Genomic DNA, 20,767 nt, shown 5'->3' with positions numbered 1-20,767 from the left:
GGTGTCTCATTGATAAATGATGTCCTTGCGTAAACCTCTTTTGTAACACACTCGGCACCTCTTTTGGGACTTACCTTTTCTTCCACTTTGAGGGACCTTCCCCAGGAAATGTTGACCTGATACGAAATGAACACCTTCAGTTTAGGAAAAACTGGGGCCTGCTCCTTCCAGACTGCCAAATATCAGGGCCTTGATCCCTACTTCCTGGAACTGAGCGTACGACTTGTCTGTGTGGCCTGCACATTATGACAGCAGGAAAGTGTTGAGCATTGCCACCTCTACGATGTGCAAGGCCAGCTTCTTGTACAACCAAAAAAACCTAGGAAAAAATATATAGGACCAAAAAAACTTCAAGAGCAAAACACCAAGATAGAGCAATCGTAATGACTCTAAAAATTAACTTTTAATTAAATAACTAAAACCTTGAAACAATCCCAAATTGTAGGGTGTAGAGCAATACTTCACAAAAAAATTTTTTAATAATCAAGATACCAGGGGCAGCTATGCTCACCCTGTTAGACCCTAATAGATCCCTTCCTGATTGCGGAGGTTGGCACCCTAGTTGTTGACGATGTGGCGCCCCCGCTCAACGTCAGTAGCCCTAAAACACCCTATTAATCCCTGCTACACAGAGAAGGATACACAGAAAAACACACAAACATACATATACACCCGAAAAAAAACTAGTGGAGAGACTAAATGAGGTCTCTTAGGAAGATGCAACAATGCTGAGAACTTATCTCGTAGTACAAAAATAAGCACTCGACCCACAAAAATAGAGTAGACTTATCTCGGAGTAAAAAAAGCTTAAATAATGCAGCTTATATATCTTATCTCGGAGTAAAAAGAGCTTATGCTGCAAACAGATGACAGACCAATAGGAATTTTTCACAAAAAAGCTCAAACGTCTACACATAGAACATATGATGAGACTGGATGAAACAATAGTCTCTAAAAAACAATCAGTATTACATAATCATTGCACTCAGAAATGGATCATATAGAATATTGCACAGTTATTGCACTCAAAATATCAGAATAATCCACAAGGTGGATATCACAAAAATGGCTTGAAAATGCTGATTGATAGGTCCTGCTGGGTATAATAGTCCATACAGTGACAAAAATATGCAACATAAGTACACCATACACTCCGGGGTATCACAATGTCTCAATGCAAAAAAACATGACTGTTGCAAAGCAGTCTGTCAGCAAACACAAGGTTAGATTTACCGCGTCCAATTTGCGACGTCACTTCCGGTCACATGTAATAGAGGTGTGTTATTAGTGGAACGCAACTTGCGTCCCAGGCACCGGAGGAGCATCAGAGAAGGGGCGGGTCGCATGAAATAGACATCATGCATTCACAGGCTAGCGGCGTCACTCCCAGATGAATGTGGTGGAGATGTAACGTCAGTCACGCCGCAGCTAGCACTCCACAGGCTATCACAGAGGAATGGGAGAAAAAACAAGATGGCAACAAATAACAATCCCTCCTAATGACCACACAAACTGTGACATAAAAGAGCAAATGAGCTAGAGCGCAATAACAAACAATATGTAGTTATCAAGATCCTGACAGCGCCGGCGTACAGCCTCCGCTGAGCAGGGACTCATCCGCACTGTAGGGACCCCTGGGGACCAGAATAGCCAGAAAGTATAGGTGCACAGGACCTTAGTGATGAAGTTCAGCAAGCCGGCACGAGACCTACGGTCATGTGACTGCAAGGGGGCGGGGCTTAGGGTCCTGCTTTCACAGAAGACAGCAAACTCAGAGTCAGGCAAAACGGAGGTCATTCACAGTACGGACAGCGAGGTACAGAAGGGGTAAACAGACTGGAGGTCAGACAAAGCCAAAGGTCATACACAAGAGGGCGACCCGGTACCAAGGGGACGAGCAGAGAGAAGTTGGGTCACAAGCAGAGAGACATACACGAGAGGTAGCGCAGAACAAGAGGGACAGGCAGAACTCGTAACAGGGACAGAACCGAATCAAAAACCAAACAAGCAAGCAAGATATCAGGCACAAGGCACACGTACGCACAAGGTCAACTAACTTAGCCGAGGGCAGGAGCATAACTGACACCTGACCTATGTCCAGTGAGCATTAAATAGCCGCCCTCTGCCAGGGAGAGGCGGAATAATTAACCCCCAATCAGACCAGGACGGGCCAAAGAGATACCCCGTCCTGGATCATGACAGTAGTACAATCTTAATTATGAATAGTAGACCAACCAAATTAACCCCTAAAAAGAGAAACATCTATGTATCCAAATACAGAAATAACTCAATATCATAAATAAAGGACAAAATTATCACTGCTCACCAATGAGCCAAAATCAAGTACGCTGAATCTGTCAGGTACCATATTTTATAGATAACTCGTAAAATTCAATTGTTCATTAAGGCCATTAGGGCTCTGTGATTCGAGCCAAAAAATCCAACGCGTTTCTCGTTGTAGGATTTTCCTGTCCCAATCTCCCTGCCTCACTCCCCCATGGACCATGTTAACGTGGCGGGCAAGCAGGGTGTCCCTGTCATGTCTAATATCTCCCAGATGTTCACCAATACGGATGCGCAACTCATGTTTGGTTTTACCCACATAGTCCATGGGGCATGAACAAGTGCACAAGTATACAACCCCCACTGTTTTGCAATTCGCAAAAGAATTCATGTTGTAAGTTCTTTTCGTATGGGCACTAGTAAATTTTTTTGATGGGCTGACAAATTTGCAAAAACTACAATGTCCACATCTGAATGTTCCAACATCCCTGTTTTGTAGCCATGTTCCTTCCTTCTTTAAAGGTTCAAGGCGACTTTTAACCACTTTGTCCCTGATCGATTTACCCTTCCTGTAGGTCACTGAAGGTCTCGGTGAGATAATCTTACAAATATCACTGTCTGTCCTGAGTATTGCCCAGTGTTTCCTCAGGATCTCCATGACCTTCCCTGATTGGCCATCAAAAGTGCCAATCAGTCTTGTTATATTATCGGAGTCCTTCTTTTCTTTAGGTACCAACAGAGATGACCTCGCCGTTTGCTTTGCCAACTTATAGGCCGGTTCAATGACATTCATAGGGTAACCCCTATCACTAAATCTCCCCCGTAGGTCACATGACTGTGTCTCAAAGTCACCCCAGTCAGAGCAGTTTCTCCTAACCCTGAGAAACTGTCCCTTAGGGATACCTCGTTTTAAATGGGGGGTGATGGCTTTCCCATCTTAGGAGGCTATTGGTTGACGTGGGTTTACGGTGTAGGGATGTTCTCAGGGATCCATCTTTAGTAATAGAAATCGTGGTGTCTAAGAACGAAATACAGTCACCCCCTATCTCATGTGTAAAAAAATAGACCCATTTTGTTATTGTTCAAGGACTCAACAAAGGAGCAAAACGATTCTCCACTGCCTGCCCATAGGACGAGGATGTCGTCGATGTAACGTCCCCAAAACAAAATGTTGGGGGACCAGACGACATCCTCGTCACTAGAGTATTGCTCTACACCCTACAAGTTGGGATTGTTTCAAGGTTTTAATTATTTAATTAAAAGTTAATTTTTAGGGTCATTACGATTGCTCTATCTTGGTGTTTTGCTCCAGCTTCTTGTACAACACCTTGGTCTTTCTTGAAGCACTGTACAACTGGAGGAGTTGATCAGAGAGATTAACACCCACCATGTTTTTGCTGTACCCCAGTACACAGTCCGGTTTGCTGACCTGTGCAGAGGTACCTCGTACAGTGCCAAGGGCACTGCCATCACCGTGTATGGTGGTCAAGAAAAGACATCCCTCTTTTCCTTGTACTTGACCATGAGCAGGGCGGCACAGTGGCTCAGTGGTTAGTGCTGCAGCCTTGCAGCGCTGGGGTCATGGGTTCGAATCCCACCAAGGACAACATCTGCAAGGAGTTTGTATGTTCTCCCGTGTTTGCGTGGGTTTCCTCCGGGTACTCCGGTTTCCTCCCACATTCTAAAGACATACTAATAGGGAATTTAGATTGTGATCCCCATCGGGGACAGTGTTGATAATGTGTGTGCAAACTGTAAAGCGCTGCGGAATATGTTAGCGCTATATAAAAATAAAGATTATTATTAGGTGGTCGCAACATTAGGCTCTGCTGTCACTCATTTGGAGCATCTGCCCAATTAGCATTTTCGGGAGGTCTCTATGATTTTTGCGGACAGTGCTGCAGGCTGCAGTACCTCACTCAGAGAGGGTTTTGAAAAGTGGGATGCTGGTATAAAAGTTATCCACGTAGAGGTGATAACCTTTAACTAGCCGTGGGTGCACCAAATTCCACACAATTTCCCCACTCATTCCCTGGACAGGGGTGTAATCAGGGGGTTCAATCTGGATGTCCTTCCCTTCATAAACTCTAAACCTGTGGGTGTACCCTGAGGTACTCTAACACAGCTTATAGAGTTTAATTCCGTACCTGGCCCTCTTACCGGGCAGGTACTGATGGAATTTGAGCCTCCCTTTGAAATGAATTAAGGACTCATACATGCAGATGTCCCTTTGGGGCCTGTACACTTCACCAAACTTTTTGTTGAAGTGATTGATGACCAGCCAAACTTTGGACTGACGGTCAAAGTTGGGGTCATCTCTGGGAGGACATAGTGCATTATCGGTATAATGCAGGAATTTGTGGATGGCTTCAAAACGTACCCAGGCCATGACCATTTGAAACACTGGAGTGTTGTATATAACATCAACACTCCAATATTGCCAAAGTTCTGGCTTCTTCAGGATCCCCATGTGAAGGACCAGTCTTCAATCATTTCAACTGCGTCTACAGGAGACCAGTTAGAAAATGATGAACTGCTGTTTTGTGACAAAATTGATGAGCATACAAATTAGTTTGGCCCACCATGAGGTTATCAAAATCCTCAGAGAAAAAGACTTTGAAAAAGTCTAGTTCTGTGAGGCCGGTGGTGTCAAACTTGATTCCTGATTCTGCCACAAAATCAGGAATCAGTGGCTCGTAATTTTTTGGGGGTGAAATCCATATGGGGTCTGTAATGGGAGGTGCTGGTTCATCTTCTGGAATGGGGGCGCTGCTTTAACTTCTTTTCTGGGACGTCTGCGTGGCAGTTCAGCAGCACCTGAGGATGAGGAAGAAGAAGAGAATGAGGAGGACAAATATGAAAAATAAAGAAATGTGGAATCCTGTCCCTCGCTATCAGTATCGGAGGCAAGAAAATCATATGCCTCCTCAACTAAATAGCAGTTTTGTGACTAACAGGACGAGCGGGACGTCATATTTTTATGAATGTGGTGATTGTGTCAGTACTTTATTTAAGTGTCTGTGTGTGAGAGAGATAGTCCTTGGTGTAAATTTATTCGTCTGAAACCAAAAAGCTAAAATAAAAAAGCAGCAACCGGGAAGAAAAATATGTCAATGAAAAAAAAAGTGTAAAACAGCAGGTACGAGTTCTGAAGATTGAACTGCGTCACTTATCACAGCTCGGCGGCTGCTGGATGTGCACATGGAGGTGACGCAAAAAGGGGGTGAAAAAGAAAAGTGGATAACAGCAGGCACAAGCTCTGATGAGTGGACTGCATCACTTATCAAACCTTCGCAGCTGCTGGATGAGTGAACAGGGGTGGCGAAGAAGAAATGTGTATAAATCAGCAGACATGAGATCTGATGAGTGAACTGCATCACTAATCAAACCTCGGCGGCTGCTGAATGTGCGCATAGAGGTGGTACAAAAGGGGGTGAAAAAGAAAATGGATAACAGCAGGCACGAGCTCTGATGAGTGAGCTGCGTCACTTTTCAAAGCTAGGCGGCTGCTGGATGTGCGCACAGAGGTGGTGAAGAATAAATGTGTCTAAAACAGCAGATACGAGCTCTAATGAGTGAACTGCATCAGTAATCAAAGCTCGGCAGCTGCTGCACATGAGCACAGGGGTTGTGCAAAAGGTGGGTGAAAAAGAAAAGTGGATAACAGCTGGTACAAGCTCTGATGATTGAACTGCGTCACTTATCACAGCTCGGCAGCTGCTGGATGTTTGCACAGAGGTGGCAAAGAAGAAATGTGTCTAAAACAGTAGACACGAGCTCTGATGAGTGAACTGTGTCACTATTCAAAACTTGGCAGCTGCTGGATGTGCACACGGGGGTGGCACAAAATGGGGGTGAAAAAGAAAAGTGGATTACAGCGAGCACGAGTGCTGATCGGTGCACTGTGTCACCAATCAATGCTCGATGACTGGTGGATGTGCACACGATGGTAGCGCAAAGGAAGGTGGAGGGGTAAAAAGAGAGGGAAGAGGGGGATTTGGGTGGATGAGCAGAGATCGGGCAGGGATCAATACACTTACAGTTGTTGTCCCTCTTCTTTCTTCGGTCTTGTCTTCTTTATTGTCTTCTCTGTTTTGTTTTTCTTTCATCAGCAAGAATTGTGGTGACACAGACTTTTGTGGCACCACAAGGCCCAGCACAGCAACAGCAACTATACTGTAGTGTGACCGCACTGCAGAAATCCTCAGCTACTGTGAGGACCTGCAGCGTGGTCACAGACAGGTCACAAAGTGGTCATACCGTTGCTGCGATCAATGATGACATAGATTGCACCAATGAGAGCTGGCCCTGGTGACACTGGCATTGCCAGGCAACAGCCTAGGATCAGAGCTCTCACAGCTCCAATCCTAGGCAGGTCACATCCAAGGCACAGCCAGGTCACAGCGCGGTCACACCATGGCTGTCTTGTGATTGGAGCGATCAATGTAATAGTTGATAGCTCTAATCAGCGGGTCCAGGTCATGCCTGTCATTGCCAGGCACCAGCCTAGGATTGATGCTCCTGGAGCTCTGATCATAGGCTGGGACACCAGTGTTTTAGGCAGTCTGATTGCCTGAAACACTGAGAAATGCTGTGATTTGCTGTTTAGAATTGTAGAGCCAATCAGAGGTAAGATGGCATCATAATTTTAATGTGCTCACCGTGACTTCGGTTACAGTGTCACATTAAAAAAATGACATAATATTCTGTCCATTTTCAAATGGGCCCAGGTCACATGGATGGAAAATTGCATCCGATGTCAGAAAGGTGTTAAATCATAATGACAACCCAAAACATGCAAATGACCCTGATCAAAAGTTCACATACCCTGGTGATTTTGGCCTGATAACATGCACAGAAGTTGACACAAATAGATTTTAATGGCTACTAAAGGTAACATCCTCACCTGTGACCTGTTTGCTTGTAATCTGTGTTTGTGCATAAAAGCTGAGTGAGTTTCTGGGATCCATACAGACTCTTGCATCTTTCATCCAGCCACTGACATTTCTGGATTTTGAGTCATGCGGAAAGCAAAAGAATTGCCAACAGATCTATGGGAAAAGGTAGTTGAACTGTATAAAACAGGAAAAGGATACAAAGATATCCAAGGAATTGATAATGCCAGTCAGCAGCTTTCAAACTGTGATTAACAAATGGAAAATCAGAGGCTCTGCAAAAACAAAACCACGGTCAGGTACACGAACAAAATGTCGTCCACGACTGCCAGGAATAATGTTTGGGATTCAAAGAAAAACCCACAAATAATAACAGCTGAAATACTGGACTCTCTGAAAACTAGTGGTGTGGCCTTTTCAAAATGCACAATAAGGAGGCACTTGAAGAAAAATGGGCTGCATGGTCGCCAGAAGAAAACCATTACTGTGCAAATACCAGATACTATCTCTTCTACAATATGCAAAACAGCACAGAAAAAAGCCTCAAAACTTCTAGAACAAGGTAATTTGGAGTGATGAGACCAAAATTGAATGTTTTGGCCACAAATAAAACCGTTATATTTGGAGAGAGGTCAACAAGGCCTATGATGATAGGAACACCATTCCAACTGTAAAGAACGGAGGTGGATCGCTGATGGTTTGGGGATATGTGAATTACAAATGCACAGGAAACTTGGTCAATGTTGAAGGAAAGGTGAATGCAGCACATTATCAGCAAATACTGGAGGCAAATTTGCAATCATCAGCCTGGAAGATGAGCATAGGATGTTCTTGGACGTTCCAACATGACAACAATCAAAAACACAAGGCCAAATCGACCTGTAATTGGCTACAGCAGAACAAAATGAAGCTTCTGAAGTGGCCATCTTCGTCTCCTGACCTCAATATGTTTGAGCCACTCTGGGGAGATCTCAATGGAGGCTTTTCCCAAAGAAGAGTGGGCAACTTTACCATCTGAGAAAATCAAGAACCTCATCCACAACTACCACAAAAGACTTTAAGCTGTCATTGATGTTAGAGGGGGCAATACATGTTATTAAGAAATGCGGTATGTGAACTTTTGATCAGGGTCATTTGGATGCACTGAGGACTCTCAATTCTGAATATTTTTCTATCTACTGGCTAACACGGTACAAAGATATACATCTTTTCTGTATCATTGAGCTGTCAACATGATTTAAAAAGAGAAAACACATTAGTTTGACAATAAATGGCTTCACCCAACAACTAACCATGAGTAGAGAAAAAGTTTTAGTGTTATCATTCATATTCTCTGAAAAAAGGTCAAGAAAGCAAAATTCTGCCAGGGTATGTAAACTTTTGACCACAACTTTACACAGTGCTGTATAATATGATGACTGCAATACATTACGTTTATAAAAATTTTGATGGAGGAGTGCTTCTTTTACTTTATTCTAATGGTCAATATTGTTACAGCAAAGCCAACTTTATGTTTTTTTACTACTTTGACAAAAACAAACTAAAAAATAAACTTGCAGAGATACCAAATACAGTAAGTGTAGTTTATATTTTCCCCCTAATATAACAAAACATTTTTATTGTTAAAACTGTAATTTTATGTTTCTTATTACAGAATGTATTATTTCCACAAAGGAAATTGCTCGTATGATCCCTTAGTTACTTACTTAATTCCTTAATATTGTGTACTATGCCTGCCCATCAATGTTATACTATATCACTGGGTGGCCAGCACCCTTCCTCGGTCAGACTCCTTAGATGGCTATTGACTGCAACATCTAAGGATTACTTGGCTGACCTAGTACAGCCAGGTTTCTTCCTTGTTTCTTACTATTGCAATGACCCAGAGGGTGAGATTTTTGAATTGATCGGTACCATCCATTTTTGAAGAAGAAAGAGGGTAAAATAAGCTGGAGTCTCTTTTCTCTTTTCTACATCTATGGTATGAATACCTTTGATTGGATTCTCTTAAAAACAGACATTATGAAAATTCCAAACAATTTTTGTTTTTAATCCTTGCTTTGCATATCGTACAGGAGACAAGGTCATACCGCTATGTATTCCTCAATGTGGAGAATGCAGAAGTTGCCTAAATCCAGAGAGTAATCACTGCTACAAAGGCATGTATGTATTCACTTTATTCATGCTTATTAATTTCCAGGTATAAAGTTAAAAAGTTTAAAGAGCATTCAGAATCCAATATTTAAGGTGATTTGCATGAATCATTACTTACTATAAAAGAGGTAAACTTTAATGCCTTCTTGCCATGGCCAATTTTTGCTTTGGCAACTTTGTTTTTTCTCTCCTCTTCTTCTAAGAGCCATAGCTCTTTTCTAGCTGTATAAGGGATTATATTTTTGCAGGATAAATTGTTGTTTTGACTTATACCATCATTTCACTACACAATGTACTGGAAAATAGGGAAAAAAACCCAAGCGTGATGAAATTGTGAAAAGAAAAAATACAATTTCATCATTGTTTTTAAAGTGTATTTTTGGCATTCTTTGTCTGGTAAAAGTGACATTGAAACATGCGTCTTCAGGTCAGTAAAATTATGGCAAGACAACACTCATAACGTTTTCTTTCTACTGTATTTTAGCAGTGAAAAGAAATCAGAAATTTGGAAAAAAATAAATAAAATGGTTTGTGTTGCCATATACTGAGAAGCTTAACTTTTTTTATTTTTCTAACAAGCTGTAGGAGTGGTTGATTTTTTTGAGGGATAGCTGTATTGATACAATTTTGAGGTGAACACAATGTCTTTATCACTTTTGTTGCAATTTCTTGCATAGGTCCATCAAATGGAAAATGGAAACTTTGACTTTTTTTTTTTTGCAGCACAGGTTAAATAGTTTTATATTTTGATTAGTGTTGAGCATTCCGATACCGCAAGTATCGGGTATCGGCCGATACTTGCTGTATCGGAATTCCGATACCGACTTCCGATATTTTTTCAATATCGGAATTCGGCATCGGAATCGGAAGTTCAGTTGATTGACGGCCTGACGTCATCATGATGCGCGGTGTGTGCGCATCATGATGCGCCGTCATTTCGGGCCTTCCGGGGGTCTCTGCCGGCCTGCCGGGGGGCTGTGCCGGCCTGCCGGGGGGCTGTGTGGACTGCCCGGGGTGTGTACCGGCCTGCCGGGGGGCTGTGCCGGCCTGCCGGTGGTCTGTGCACCCTGTGGGGGTCTGTACCGGCCTGCCGGGGGGCTGTGCCGGCCTGCCGGGGGGCTGTGCTGATGTCCGGGGGTCTGTGCAAGCATCGTCCGATGGGACTACAAGTCCCATCGGGCGATGCCTGCTACCATGACAGTGATTGACACATTAGCCAATGATGGGACAGTAGTAGTCCCATCATCCGGCTAATGTGTTAAATGTTAAAAAAAAAAAAAAAAAAAAAAAAATACTACATACATACTACATGCATGCTACATACATGCTACATGCATGCTACATACATACTACATATATACTACATACATACTACATACATGCTACATACATACTGCATGCTACATACATACTACATACATACTACATGCATGCTACATACATACTACATATATACTACATACATACTACATACATGCTACATACATACTGCATGCTACATACATACTACATACATACTACATGCATGCTACATACATACTACATGCATGCTACATACATACTACATACATACTACATACATACTGCATGCTACATACATACTACATACATACTACATACATACTACATGCATGCTACATACATACTACATATATACTACATGCATGCTACATACATACTACATGCTACATACATACTACATATATATTACATACATACTACATACATGCTACATACATACTACATGCATGCTACATACATACTACATATATACTACATGCATGCTACATACATACTACATGCTACATACATACTACATATATACTACATACATACTACATACATGCTACATACATACTGCATGCTACATACATACTACATATATACTACATACATACTACATACATGCTACATACATACTGCATGCTACATACATACTACATACATACTACATACATACTACATGCATGCTACATACATACTACATGCATGCTACATACATACTACATGCATGCTACATGCATGCTACATACATACTACATGCTACATACATACCACATATATACTACATACATACAATACATTCATACAATACATACATAGACATACAGTACATATAACATAGAGTAACATACTTACCAATACTTGTCACATTGTTCCCCGAAGCCATTGTCTTTTCCGGGATAAATATTAACATAACAAACCACAAAAATACTCACCCACGATCCGAAGCAGTCCACGAGTGTGTCCCACGACGATCTTGGGTAGAGAACTGCAGCATCAGATGATGCTGCCGTTCTCTACGGGCTGCAGGAATCCAATGACGGAAGGTAGGTATCCTTCCGCACTGTATTCCTCCGCCACTTAAAAAAAAAAAGTCCCTAGTCTCACTTTATGCCATTGCTGTGTGGGAATTTCCCACACAGCAATGGCATAAAGTGAGACTAGGGACTTTTTTTTTTTAAGTGGCGGAGGAATACAGTGCGGAAGGATACCTACCTTCCGTCATTGGATTCCTGCAGCCCGTAGAGAACGGCAGCATCATCTGATGCTGCAGTTCTCTACCCAAGATCGTCGTGGGACACACTCGTGGACTGCTTCGGATCGTGGGTGAGTATTTTTGTGGTTTGTTATGTTAATATTTATCCCGGAAAAGACAATGGCTTCGGGGAACAATGTGACAAGTATTGGTAAGTATGTTACTCTATGTTATATGTACTGTATGTCTATGTATGTATTGTATGAATGTATTGTATGTATGTAGTATATATGTGGTATGTATGTAGCATGTAGTATGTATGTAGCATGCATGTAGCATGCATGTAGTATGTATGTAGCATGCATGTAGTATGTATGTAGCATGCATGTAGTATGTATGTAGTATGTATGTAGTATGTATGTAGCATGCAGTATGTATGTAGCATGTATGTAGTATGTATGTAGTATATATGTAGTATGTATGTAGCATGTAGTATGTATGTAGCATGCATGTAGTATATATGTAGTATGTATGTAGCATGCATGTAGTATGTATGTAGTATGTATGTAGTATGTATGTAGCATGCAGTATGTATGTAGTATGTATGTAGTATGTATGTAGCATGCATGTAGTATGTATGTAGTATGTATGTAGTATGTATGTAGTATGTATGTAGCATGCAGTATGTATGCAGTATGTATGTAGCATGCAGTATGTATGTAGTATGTATGTAGTATGTATGTAGCATGCATGTAGTATGTATGTAGTATGTATGTAGTATGTATGTAGTATGTATGTAGCATGCAGTATGTATGCAGTATGTATGTAGCATGTATGTAGCATGCATGTAGTATGTATGTAGTATGTATGTGGTATGTATGTAGCATGTAGTATGTATGTAGCATGCATGTAGTATATATGTGTTATGTATGTAGCATGTAGCATGCATGTAGCATGCATGTAGTATGTATGTAGTATATATGTGGTATGTATGTAGCATGCAGTATGTATGTAGCATGCATGTAGTATATATGTAGTATGTATGTTGCATGTAGTATTTATGTAGTATGAATGTAGCATGTATGTAGTATGTAGTATGAATGTAGCATGTATGTAGTATGCATGTTGTATGTATGTAGCATGTAATTTTTTTTTTTTTTTTTTTTTACATTTAACACATTAGCCGGATGATGGGACTACTACTGTCCCATCATTGGCTAATGTGTCAATCACTGTCATGGTAGCAGGCATCGCCCGATGGAACTTGTAGTCCCATCGGACGATGCCTGCACAGACCCCCGGAGCCTGCACAGCCCCCCGGCAGGCCGGCACAGCCCCCCGGCAGGCCGGCACAGCCCCCCGGAGCCTGCACAGCCCCCCGGCAGGCCGGCACAGCCCCCCGGCAGGCCGGCACAGCCCCCCGGAGCCTGCACAGCCCCCCGGCAGGCCGGCACAGCCCCCCGGCTGGCCGGCACAGCCCCCCGGAGCCTGCACAGACCACCGGCAGGCCGGCACAGACCACCGGAGCCTGCACAGACCCCCTGGCAGGCCGGCACAGCCCCCCGAAAGGCCCGTACAGACCCCAGAGAGGCTGTACAAGGGCAGGAAAGGGTTTTTCTTATTCCGATACCGGAAGTCCCATAGACTTGAATGGGACTTCCGGTATCGGAATCGGCGATACCGATACTTTTTTTAAAGATCGGCCGATACCATCCGATACGATACTTTGAAGTATCGGACGGTATCGCTCAACTCTAATTTTGATAGATCAGGCTTTTATGGACATCTTTTGTCAGAAGGTCGTTAAAGTCGGTTACTTCCTACCTCTTTTAATTTTTCTTTCCTAACTTTTGGATTTACAACCCTAGCGTGCTCTGATGGTTCATCTGTGCTACTGAGCAATTTATTAGCCATTAACAACTTTTCATTGTCTGTAATGGTGGGATCAAAAAGCGATAATCCCACCAACTCTGCATTCAAATACCACAAATGGTTCGAAAATTTGGTCAGGGCTATTTCTGCAATGTTGTTGTCACATTCTTTATAGTCTAACAGACTATGCAAAATACCTAAATCTTAAAATACCTCAATTTGGATTTTTTCAAACTTTGAGCAATGAGCGGCACGGGTTAACGTCGTTTGATCGAGCTCAAATTTTGGCTATCTCAATATCTGGAAAGGGGAATCGTTTTGTGGGGTCCAGACGGACAAAATTCCGACATCGATTTTTTGCGGTCAACCTAGTGTACATTAACCCCTTCATGACCAAGCCTATTTTGACCTTAATGACCAGGCCATTTTTTGCAATTCTGACCAGTGTCCCTTTATGAGGTAATAACTCTAGAACGCTTCAAAACATCCTAGCGATTATGAGATTGTTTTTTTGTGACATATTTGGTTTCATGTTAGTGGTAAATTTAGATTGATAATTTTTGCGTTTATTTGTGAAAAAATCAGAAATTTGGCGAAAATGTTGAAAATTTTGCAATTTTCAAATTTTGAATTTTTATTCTGTTAAACCAGAGAATTATGTGACAAAAAATAGTTACTAAATAACATTTCCCACATGTCTACTTTATATCAGCGCAATTTTGGAAACCAAATTTTTTTTGTTAGGAAGTTATAAGGGTTAAAAGTTAACCAGTGATTTCTCATTTTTACAACAAAATTTACAAAACCATTTTTTTAGGGACCACATCATATTTGAAGTCACTTTGAGGGGTCTATATGGCAGAAAATACCCAAAAGTGACACCATTCTAAAAACTGCACCCCTCAAGGTGCTCAAAACTACATTCAAGAAGATTATTAACCCTTCAGGTGCTTCACAGGAACTAAAGCAACGTAGAAGGAAAAAATGGACATTTTAATTTTTTTGAACAAAAATTTTCTTTTATCATCAATTTTTTCATTTTCATATAGGCAACAGGATAAAATGGATCTTAAAATTTGTTGGGCAATTTTTCCTGAATATACCGATACCTCATATGTGGTCATAAACCACTGTTTGGGCGCACGGCAGGGCTCGGAAGGGAAGGAGCACCATTTGACTTTTGAATGGAAAATATGCTGGAATATTTAGCGGTTGCCATATCGCGTTTGGAGAGTCCATGTGTGCCTAAACATTGGAGCCCAACGAAGAAAGAAGGTCGCACACATCAAGTTGAAGAGATGTCACAGGTTTATTGACATATGTAACACATGTGTGGCCGGGGGAGTGACAAGGAGATGTAGAAAAGGCTGACAACTGCCGTTTCGCGCTAACAGAGCGCTTCAACGCTGTGAAAATAAAAAAAACATTTTTTTCCTCCAAAAAATCATTTTTAGCCCACAATTTTTTACCCCACAAGGGTAACAGGATAAATTGGACCCCAAAAGTTGTTGTCCAAATTGTCCTGAGTACGCTGGCACCCCATATGTGGGGGGAACCATTGTTTGGGCACACGTCAGGGCTCAGAATGGAAGTAGTGACATTTTGAAATGCAGACTTTGATGGAATGATCTGCGGTCGTTGTTACATTTGCAGAGCCCCAGATGTGCCTAAACAGTAGAAACTCCCCACAAGTGACCCCATTTTGGAAACTAGACCTTCCAAGGAACTTATCTAGATGTCTGGTGAGCACTTTGAAACCCCAAGTGCTTCACATAAGTTTGTAATGCATAGCAGTGAAAATAAAAAATCATTTTTTTTCCGCAAAAATCATTTTTTAGCCCGCAATTTTTTATTTTACCCAGGGTAACAGGAGAAATTAGACCCGCAAAGTTGTTGTGCAATTTGTCCTGAGTACGCTGATACCCCATATGTTGAGGTAAACCACTGTTTGGGCACATGTCGGGGCTTGGAAGGGAGGGAGCACTGTTTTTCTTTTTGAGCGCAAAATTGGCTGGAATAAATGGTGGCACCATGTCGCGTTTGGAGACCCCCTGATGTGCCTAAACAGTGGAAACCCATCAATTCTAACCCCAACACACCTCTAACCACAACCCTAACTCCAACATACCCCTAACCCTAATCCCAACCCTAACTATAACCCTATCCACAAGCCTAACCCTAATCTTAACCCTAATTCCAACCCTAACCCTAATTCTAACCCTAACCCTAACCCCACCCGAACCCTAACTCCAACCCTAACCCTAATTCCACCCTAACCCTAATTCCAACCCTAACCCTAATTCCAACTCTAACCCTAACCCTAGCCCTAACCCTAACCCTTGCCCTAACCCTAACCCTTAACCCTAGCCCTAACCCTAGCACTAACCCTAACTCTAGCCCTAACCCTAGCCCTAATGGAAAAATAAAAATAAAATTATTTTCTTTATTTTGCTATATGTGCCTACCTATGGGGGTGAAAGAGGGGGGTTTATTTACTTTTTATTTAATTTTGATCACTGTGAGAGTGATCAAAATGAATGTATCAAATCTGCAGCTGGCAGATTCGGGCGGACGCACTGCGCATGCACTCACCATTTTCCAAGATGGCAGTGCCCATGATCCAGGACCGTGGGACACCGGGAGCGACAGAGGCACTCGGGAAGCACCGGGGGGTGGTTGGGGGGAGCGGAAGGAAGGCTGGGGGGCAGATGATGACATCATTCAGTGGCAGGGGCCGATTGCCCCCGCCAGCCAATGTGTGGGGGGGTCAGGTAACTTTCTCCAGCCTGTTGTGAGTTCATTTTCCCCTCCGTCACTGAGGCCTGGTGAACTCCCTATTCTAGTGAAGGAAGGTAGTGAGCCTGATTATCAGACACCTGGAACTAATGAAGACGATTGGCTGAGTGGAGTCACTGACTGGATTTAAGGCAGCCTACGCCCTTTCTGCCCTGCAGGTGTTTCTCTGTGGACTCTTGGACACCAGTCTGATTCCTGCTCTCCTAAAGCTAAGTTTTCTGTTTTGCCTTTTGCATTTAAGATTTGTTTTTGTTTTTCTTGCTTATTGGATTCTGCCACTCCCTGCTGGAGTGTGCAGTGTTCCTTGAGCTCTGTCTTCTGAATGTACCTGAGCGCTGATTTAGTTTTTGAAGCTTAGTTGCTTCAGGGCCATTTTTATATCAGCTTGTTGGCTTTTGTCTCTGATAGGGTTTTGGCAGATTGCAGACAGCAGCCTTCCTATCCGTTCCTATCTAGGTAGTTTTTGGGCCCCGTCTTTGCTCAGCCTGTCTTTCTGTCTGTGTAAGTGTTTTCATCTTGCTTCACCGTCATTATATGTGGGGGGCTGCCTATTGCTTTGGGGTCTGCTCTGGGGCAGTTAGATTTCCCCTTTCCTTCTTTAGGCCTATGTATCTCTCCGGCTGTGATCGAGGGGTCTAGGTCATCGTAGGAACCCCCCACGGCTACTGCTAGTTGTGTTGATAGGTTCAGGGGTCTGCAATCTGATAGTTGCCAACTTCTCTGGTTTTCAGGACTTAGCTAGCATTTCTGTTTTTGCCTCCTACGGTGACTCAATCATAACAGAATCACCCGCCCAACCGCAGATCCTGGGGTACTCAATAGCAGGAAAGAATTGTGTTTAAAAAAAAAAAAAAAGTGTATATTCTTTCCTCTATATCTCTGAGGCCGTAGGGGGAATTTTTTTTTCTCTCAATGGAGATAAAGCAAGTGTCTGATCGTGTGGAGCAGCTCGTGCGAGGAATTTCCGCCTATCTTGCTCGTTCACATGCTGTTGAACCAAAGATCCCCATACCTGATGTATTTTTTGGGGATCGATCTAAATTTTTGAGTTTCAAAAATAATTGTAAATTATTTTTTGCTTTGAAGCCTAACTCTTCAGGGAGCCCCGCGCAGCAGGTTAAAATTGTCATCTCTTTGCTGCGCGGCGATCCCCAGGATTGGGCGTTTTCTTTGAAACCAGATTACCCTATTCTGACTAATGTGAACGCATTTTTTCAAGCCTTGGGGTTGCTGTATGACGAACCTAATGCTATTGATCAGGCTGAAAAGACCCTGTTAGCATTGAACCAGGGTCGAGAATCTGCAGAGTTGTACTGTCAAAAGTTCCGAAAGTGGGCGGTCCTTACTACCTGGAATGATAGTTCCTTGGCTGCTCTCTTTCGGAAGGGTTTGTCAGAAGCCGTAAAAGATACTATGGTGGGATTTCCTGTTCCCTCTGGTCTGGACGATTATATGTCTTTAGCCATTCAGGTTGATCAGCGTTTACGTGAACGCAGGATTACACGAGAGGTGTTGCCACCGGTTGAACAGACATCTGAACCTATGCAATGTGATAGAGTTTTGTCTAAGGCGCAACGTCAGGAATTCAGAAGGCGTAATAAGCTGTGTTTTTTCTGTGGAGATGCCTCACATGTTATTTCTGTTTGTCCTAAACGTGAGAAACGCTTTGCACACACGTTTTCTGTTGGTGGGGTTCAGCCTAAGTTTCTTTTGGCGATTACTCTGATCTCTTCCCTGTCCACATTTTTCGCCAAGGCTTTTGTGGATTCGGGAGCAGCGCTAAACCTAATGGACTTGGATTTTGCTAAACGTTGTGGATTTCCGTTGACACCTCTGCAGACGCCTATCCCTTTGAGGGGGATTGATGCTACCCCTCTGGCTAAAAATAAACCTCAGTTTTGGGCCCAGTTGGTCATGCGGGTCGCCCCAGACCACCAAGAAAACTGCAGATTTTTGGTGTTGCATGGTCTGCATGATGCCGTTGTTCTGGGGTTTCCCTGGTTGCAGATTCATAATCCAGTTTTGGATTGGAAGTCTGTGTCTGTGGTGAGTTGAGGTTGCCGGTGTACCTTTAGTGAGGCTCCGGTTTTTTCCACCTCTCCTCAGTCGCATGAGGTTCCTGACTATTTGGCGGACTACTATGATGTATTTAGTGAGAATGAGTCTGCGTCCTTGCCTCCTCATAGGAGTTATGACTGTGCAATTGAACTAAACCCGGGGTGTAAATTTCCTAAGGGTCGGCTCTTCAATTTATCTGTACCCGAGCACGAGGCTATGCGGTCCTATATTAAGGAGGCATTGGAGAAGGGTCATATTAGACCATCCTCTTCACCCTTAGGTGCCTTTTTTTTTGTGGCCAAGAAGGATGGTTCTTTAAGGCCTTGTATTGATCATCGTGCCCTCAAAAAAATTACTATTAAATATCAGTATCCGTTACCCCTGATTTCGGATCTATTCTCTAGAGTCAGAGGTGCTTGCTGGTTTACCAAGCTTGACCTCAGGGGGGCGTATAATCTTATTCGCATTAAGCAGGGGATGAATGGAAGACGGCGTTTAATACTCCGGAGGGACATTTTGAGTACCTGGTGATGCCTTTTGGGCTCACTAATGCCCCTTCTGTCTTCCAGTGCTTCATGAACGATATTTTCCGAGACTTTGTCGATAAATTTTTGATTATCTATCTGGATGATATTTTGATCTTCTCCAAGGATTGGGATTCTCATGTGGAACATGTTCGGACTGTGTTCCGGATCTTGAGAGAGAATTCTCTGTATGTCAAAGGATCAAAATGCCTTTTTGGAGTACAGAGAATTTCTTTTTTGGGATTTATTTTGTCTCCGTCAACTATTGAAATGGACCCGGCCAAGGTACAGGCCATTTATGATTGGGTTCAGCCCACTTCTTTGAAGGCCCTCCAGAAGTTTTTGGGTTTTGCTAATTTTTATCGGAAATTTATAGCAAAATTTTCTAGTATTGCCAAACCATTGACTGACCTGACCAGGAAGGGTGCGGATGTGTTGAATTGGTCTCCGGAGGCGGTTGCTTCCTTTCAGGAGCTGAAGCGTAGATTTACCTCCGCCCCGGTTCTGTGGCAACCTGATGTCTCACTCCCGTTCCAGGTAGAGGTGGATGCTTCTGAGATTGGTGCAGGAGCGGTGTTGTCCCAAAAGGATCCGGTAACATCTAAAATGAATCCCTGTGCTTTCTTTTCCCAAAAGTTCTCTTCATCTGAACGTAACTATGATGTGGGGAATCGGGAACTGTTGGCCATGAAATGGGCATTTGAGGAGTGGAGACATTGGTTGGAGGGAGCCAAACATCAAGTTGTAGTCCTCACTGACCACAAAAATTTGATTTACCTAGAGTCGGCTAAACGCTTGAAACCTAGACGGGCTAGGTGGGCCTTGTTTTTTACACGTTTTGATTTTGTGGTCTCTTTCCTTCCTGGAACTAAGAATGTCAAGGCAGACGCCCTCTCTAGGAGTTTCTTTGCTGATTCTCCTGTGGTGACCAAGCCTGCCACCATCTTAGGCGAAGGGGTAGTTCTTTCTGCCATCTCGCCCGATTTGAGACTTGCTCTGCAAGAGTTCCAGGAGGACAAACCTGAGCGTTGCCCCAGTGGAAAGTTGTATGTTCCTGACCAGTGGAAGAAGAGAGTGATGTCTGAAGTTCATTGCTCTGCATTGGCTGGTCATCCAGGTATTTTTGGTACTAGAGATCTGGTGAGTCGCTCTTTTTGGTGGCCCACCTTGTCTCATGATGTCAGGAATTTTGTGCAGTCCTGTGGGACTTGCTCCCGGTCTAAATCTTGTTCTCGCTCTAGTGGGTTGTTGATGCCTTTGCCGGTCCCCAGGAGGCCATGGACCCATATTTCAATGGATTTCATCTCTGATATGCCGGTCTCTCAAAGAATGACTGTTATTTGGGTGATTTGTGATAGGTTCTCTAAGATGGTTCATCTTGTACCACTCCCTAAGTTGCCATCTTCCTCTGAGTTGGTGCCTCTGTTTTTGCAACAGGTGGTTCGCTTGCACGGGATTCCTGAGAACATTGTATCTGACAGAGGAGTTCAATTTGTGTCTAAATTTTGGAGGACGTTCTGTTCCAAGTTGGGAATTCAGTTGTCCTTCTCCTCTGCTTTTCACCCTCAGACCAATGGGCAGACAGAGAGAACAAACCAGATCTTGGAGTCGTATTTGAGATGTTTTATTTCCGCTGATCAGAATGATTGGGTTTCATTTTTGCCCTTGGCCGAATTTGCTTTAAATAATAGAGCTAGTTCTGCCAC

The 20,767-nt window shown here is 43.0% G+C and overlaps 1 protein-coding gene across 1 annotated transcript in view; it reads left to right on the top strand.

The window, feature by feature from the left end:
- Positions 1-20,767, top strand: part of LOC141100816 (alcohol dehydrogenase 1-like) — a 113,107-nt gene that overhangs the window by 54,746 nt on the left and 37,594 nt on the right. The window contains exon 4 of the mRNA XM_073589492.1: positions 9,254-9,341. Within this exon, the coding sequence (XP_073445593.1) occupies positions 9,254-9,341 (88 nt within the window). The remainder of the gene's footprint in view (positions 1-9,253; positions 9,342-20,767) is intronic.

This window comes from Dendrobates tinctorius, unplaced genomic scaffold, assembly GCF_039654945.1.
Source record: "Dendrobates tinctorius isolate UK_male_01 unplaced genomic scaffold, ASM3965494v1 ptg000011l, whole genome shotgun sequence".
In the NCBI taxonomy this organism is placed as follows: Eukaryota; Metazoa; Chordata; class Amphibia; order Anura; family Dendrobatidae; genus Dendrobates; species Dendrobates tinctorius.
Note: the sequence above shows the minus strand (reverse complement) of the source record. Positions and strands in the feature narration are given on the sequence as shown.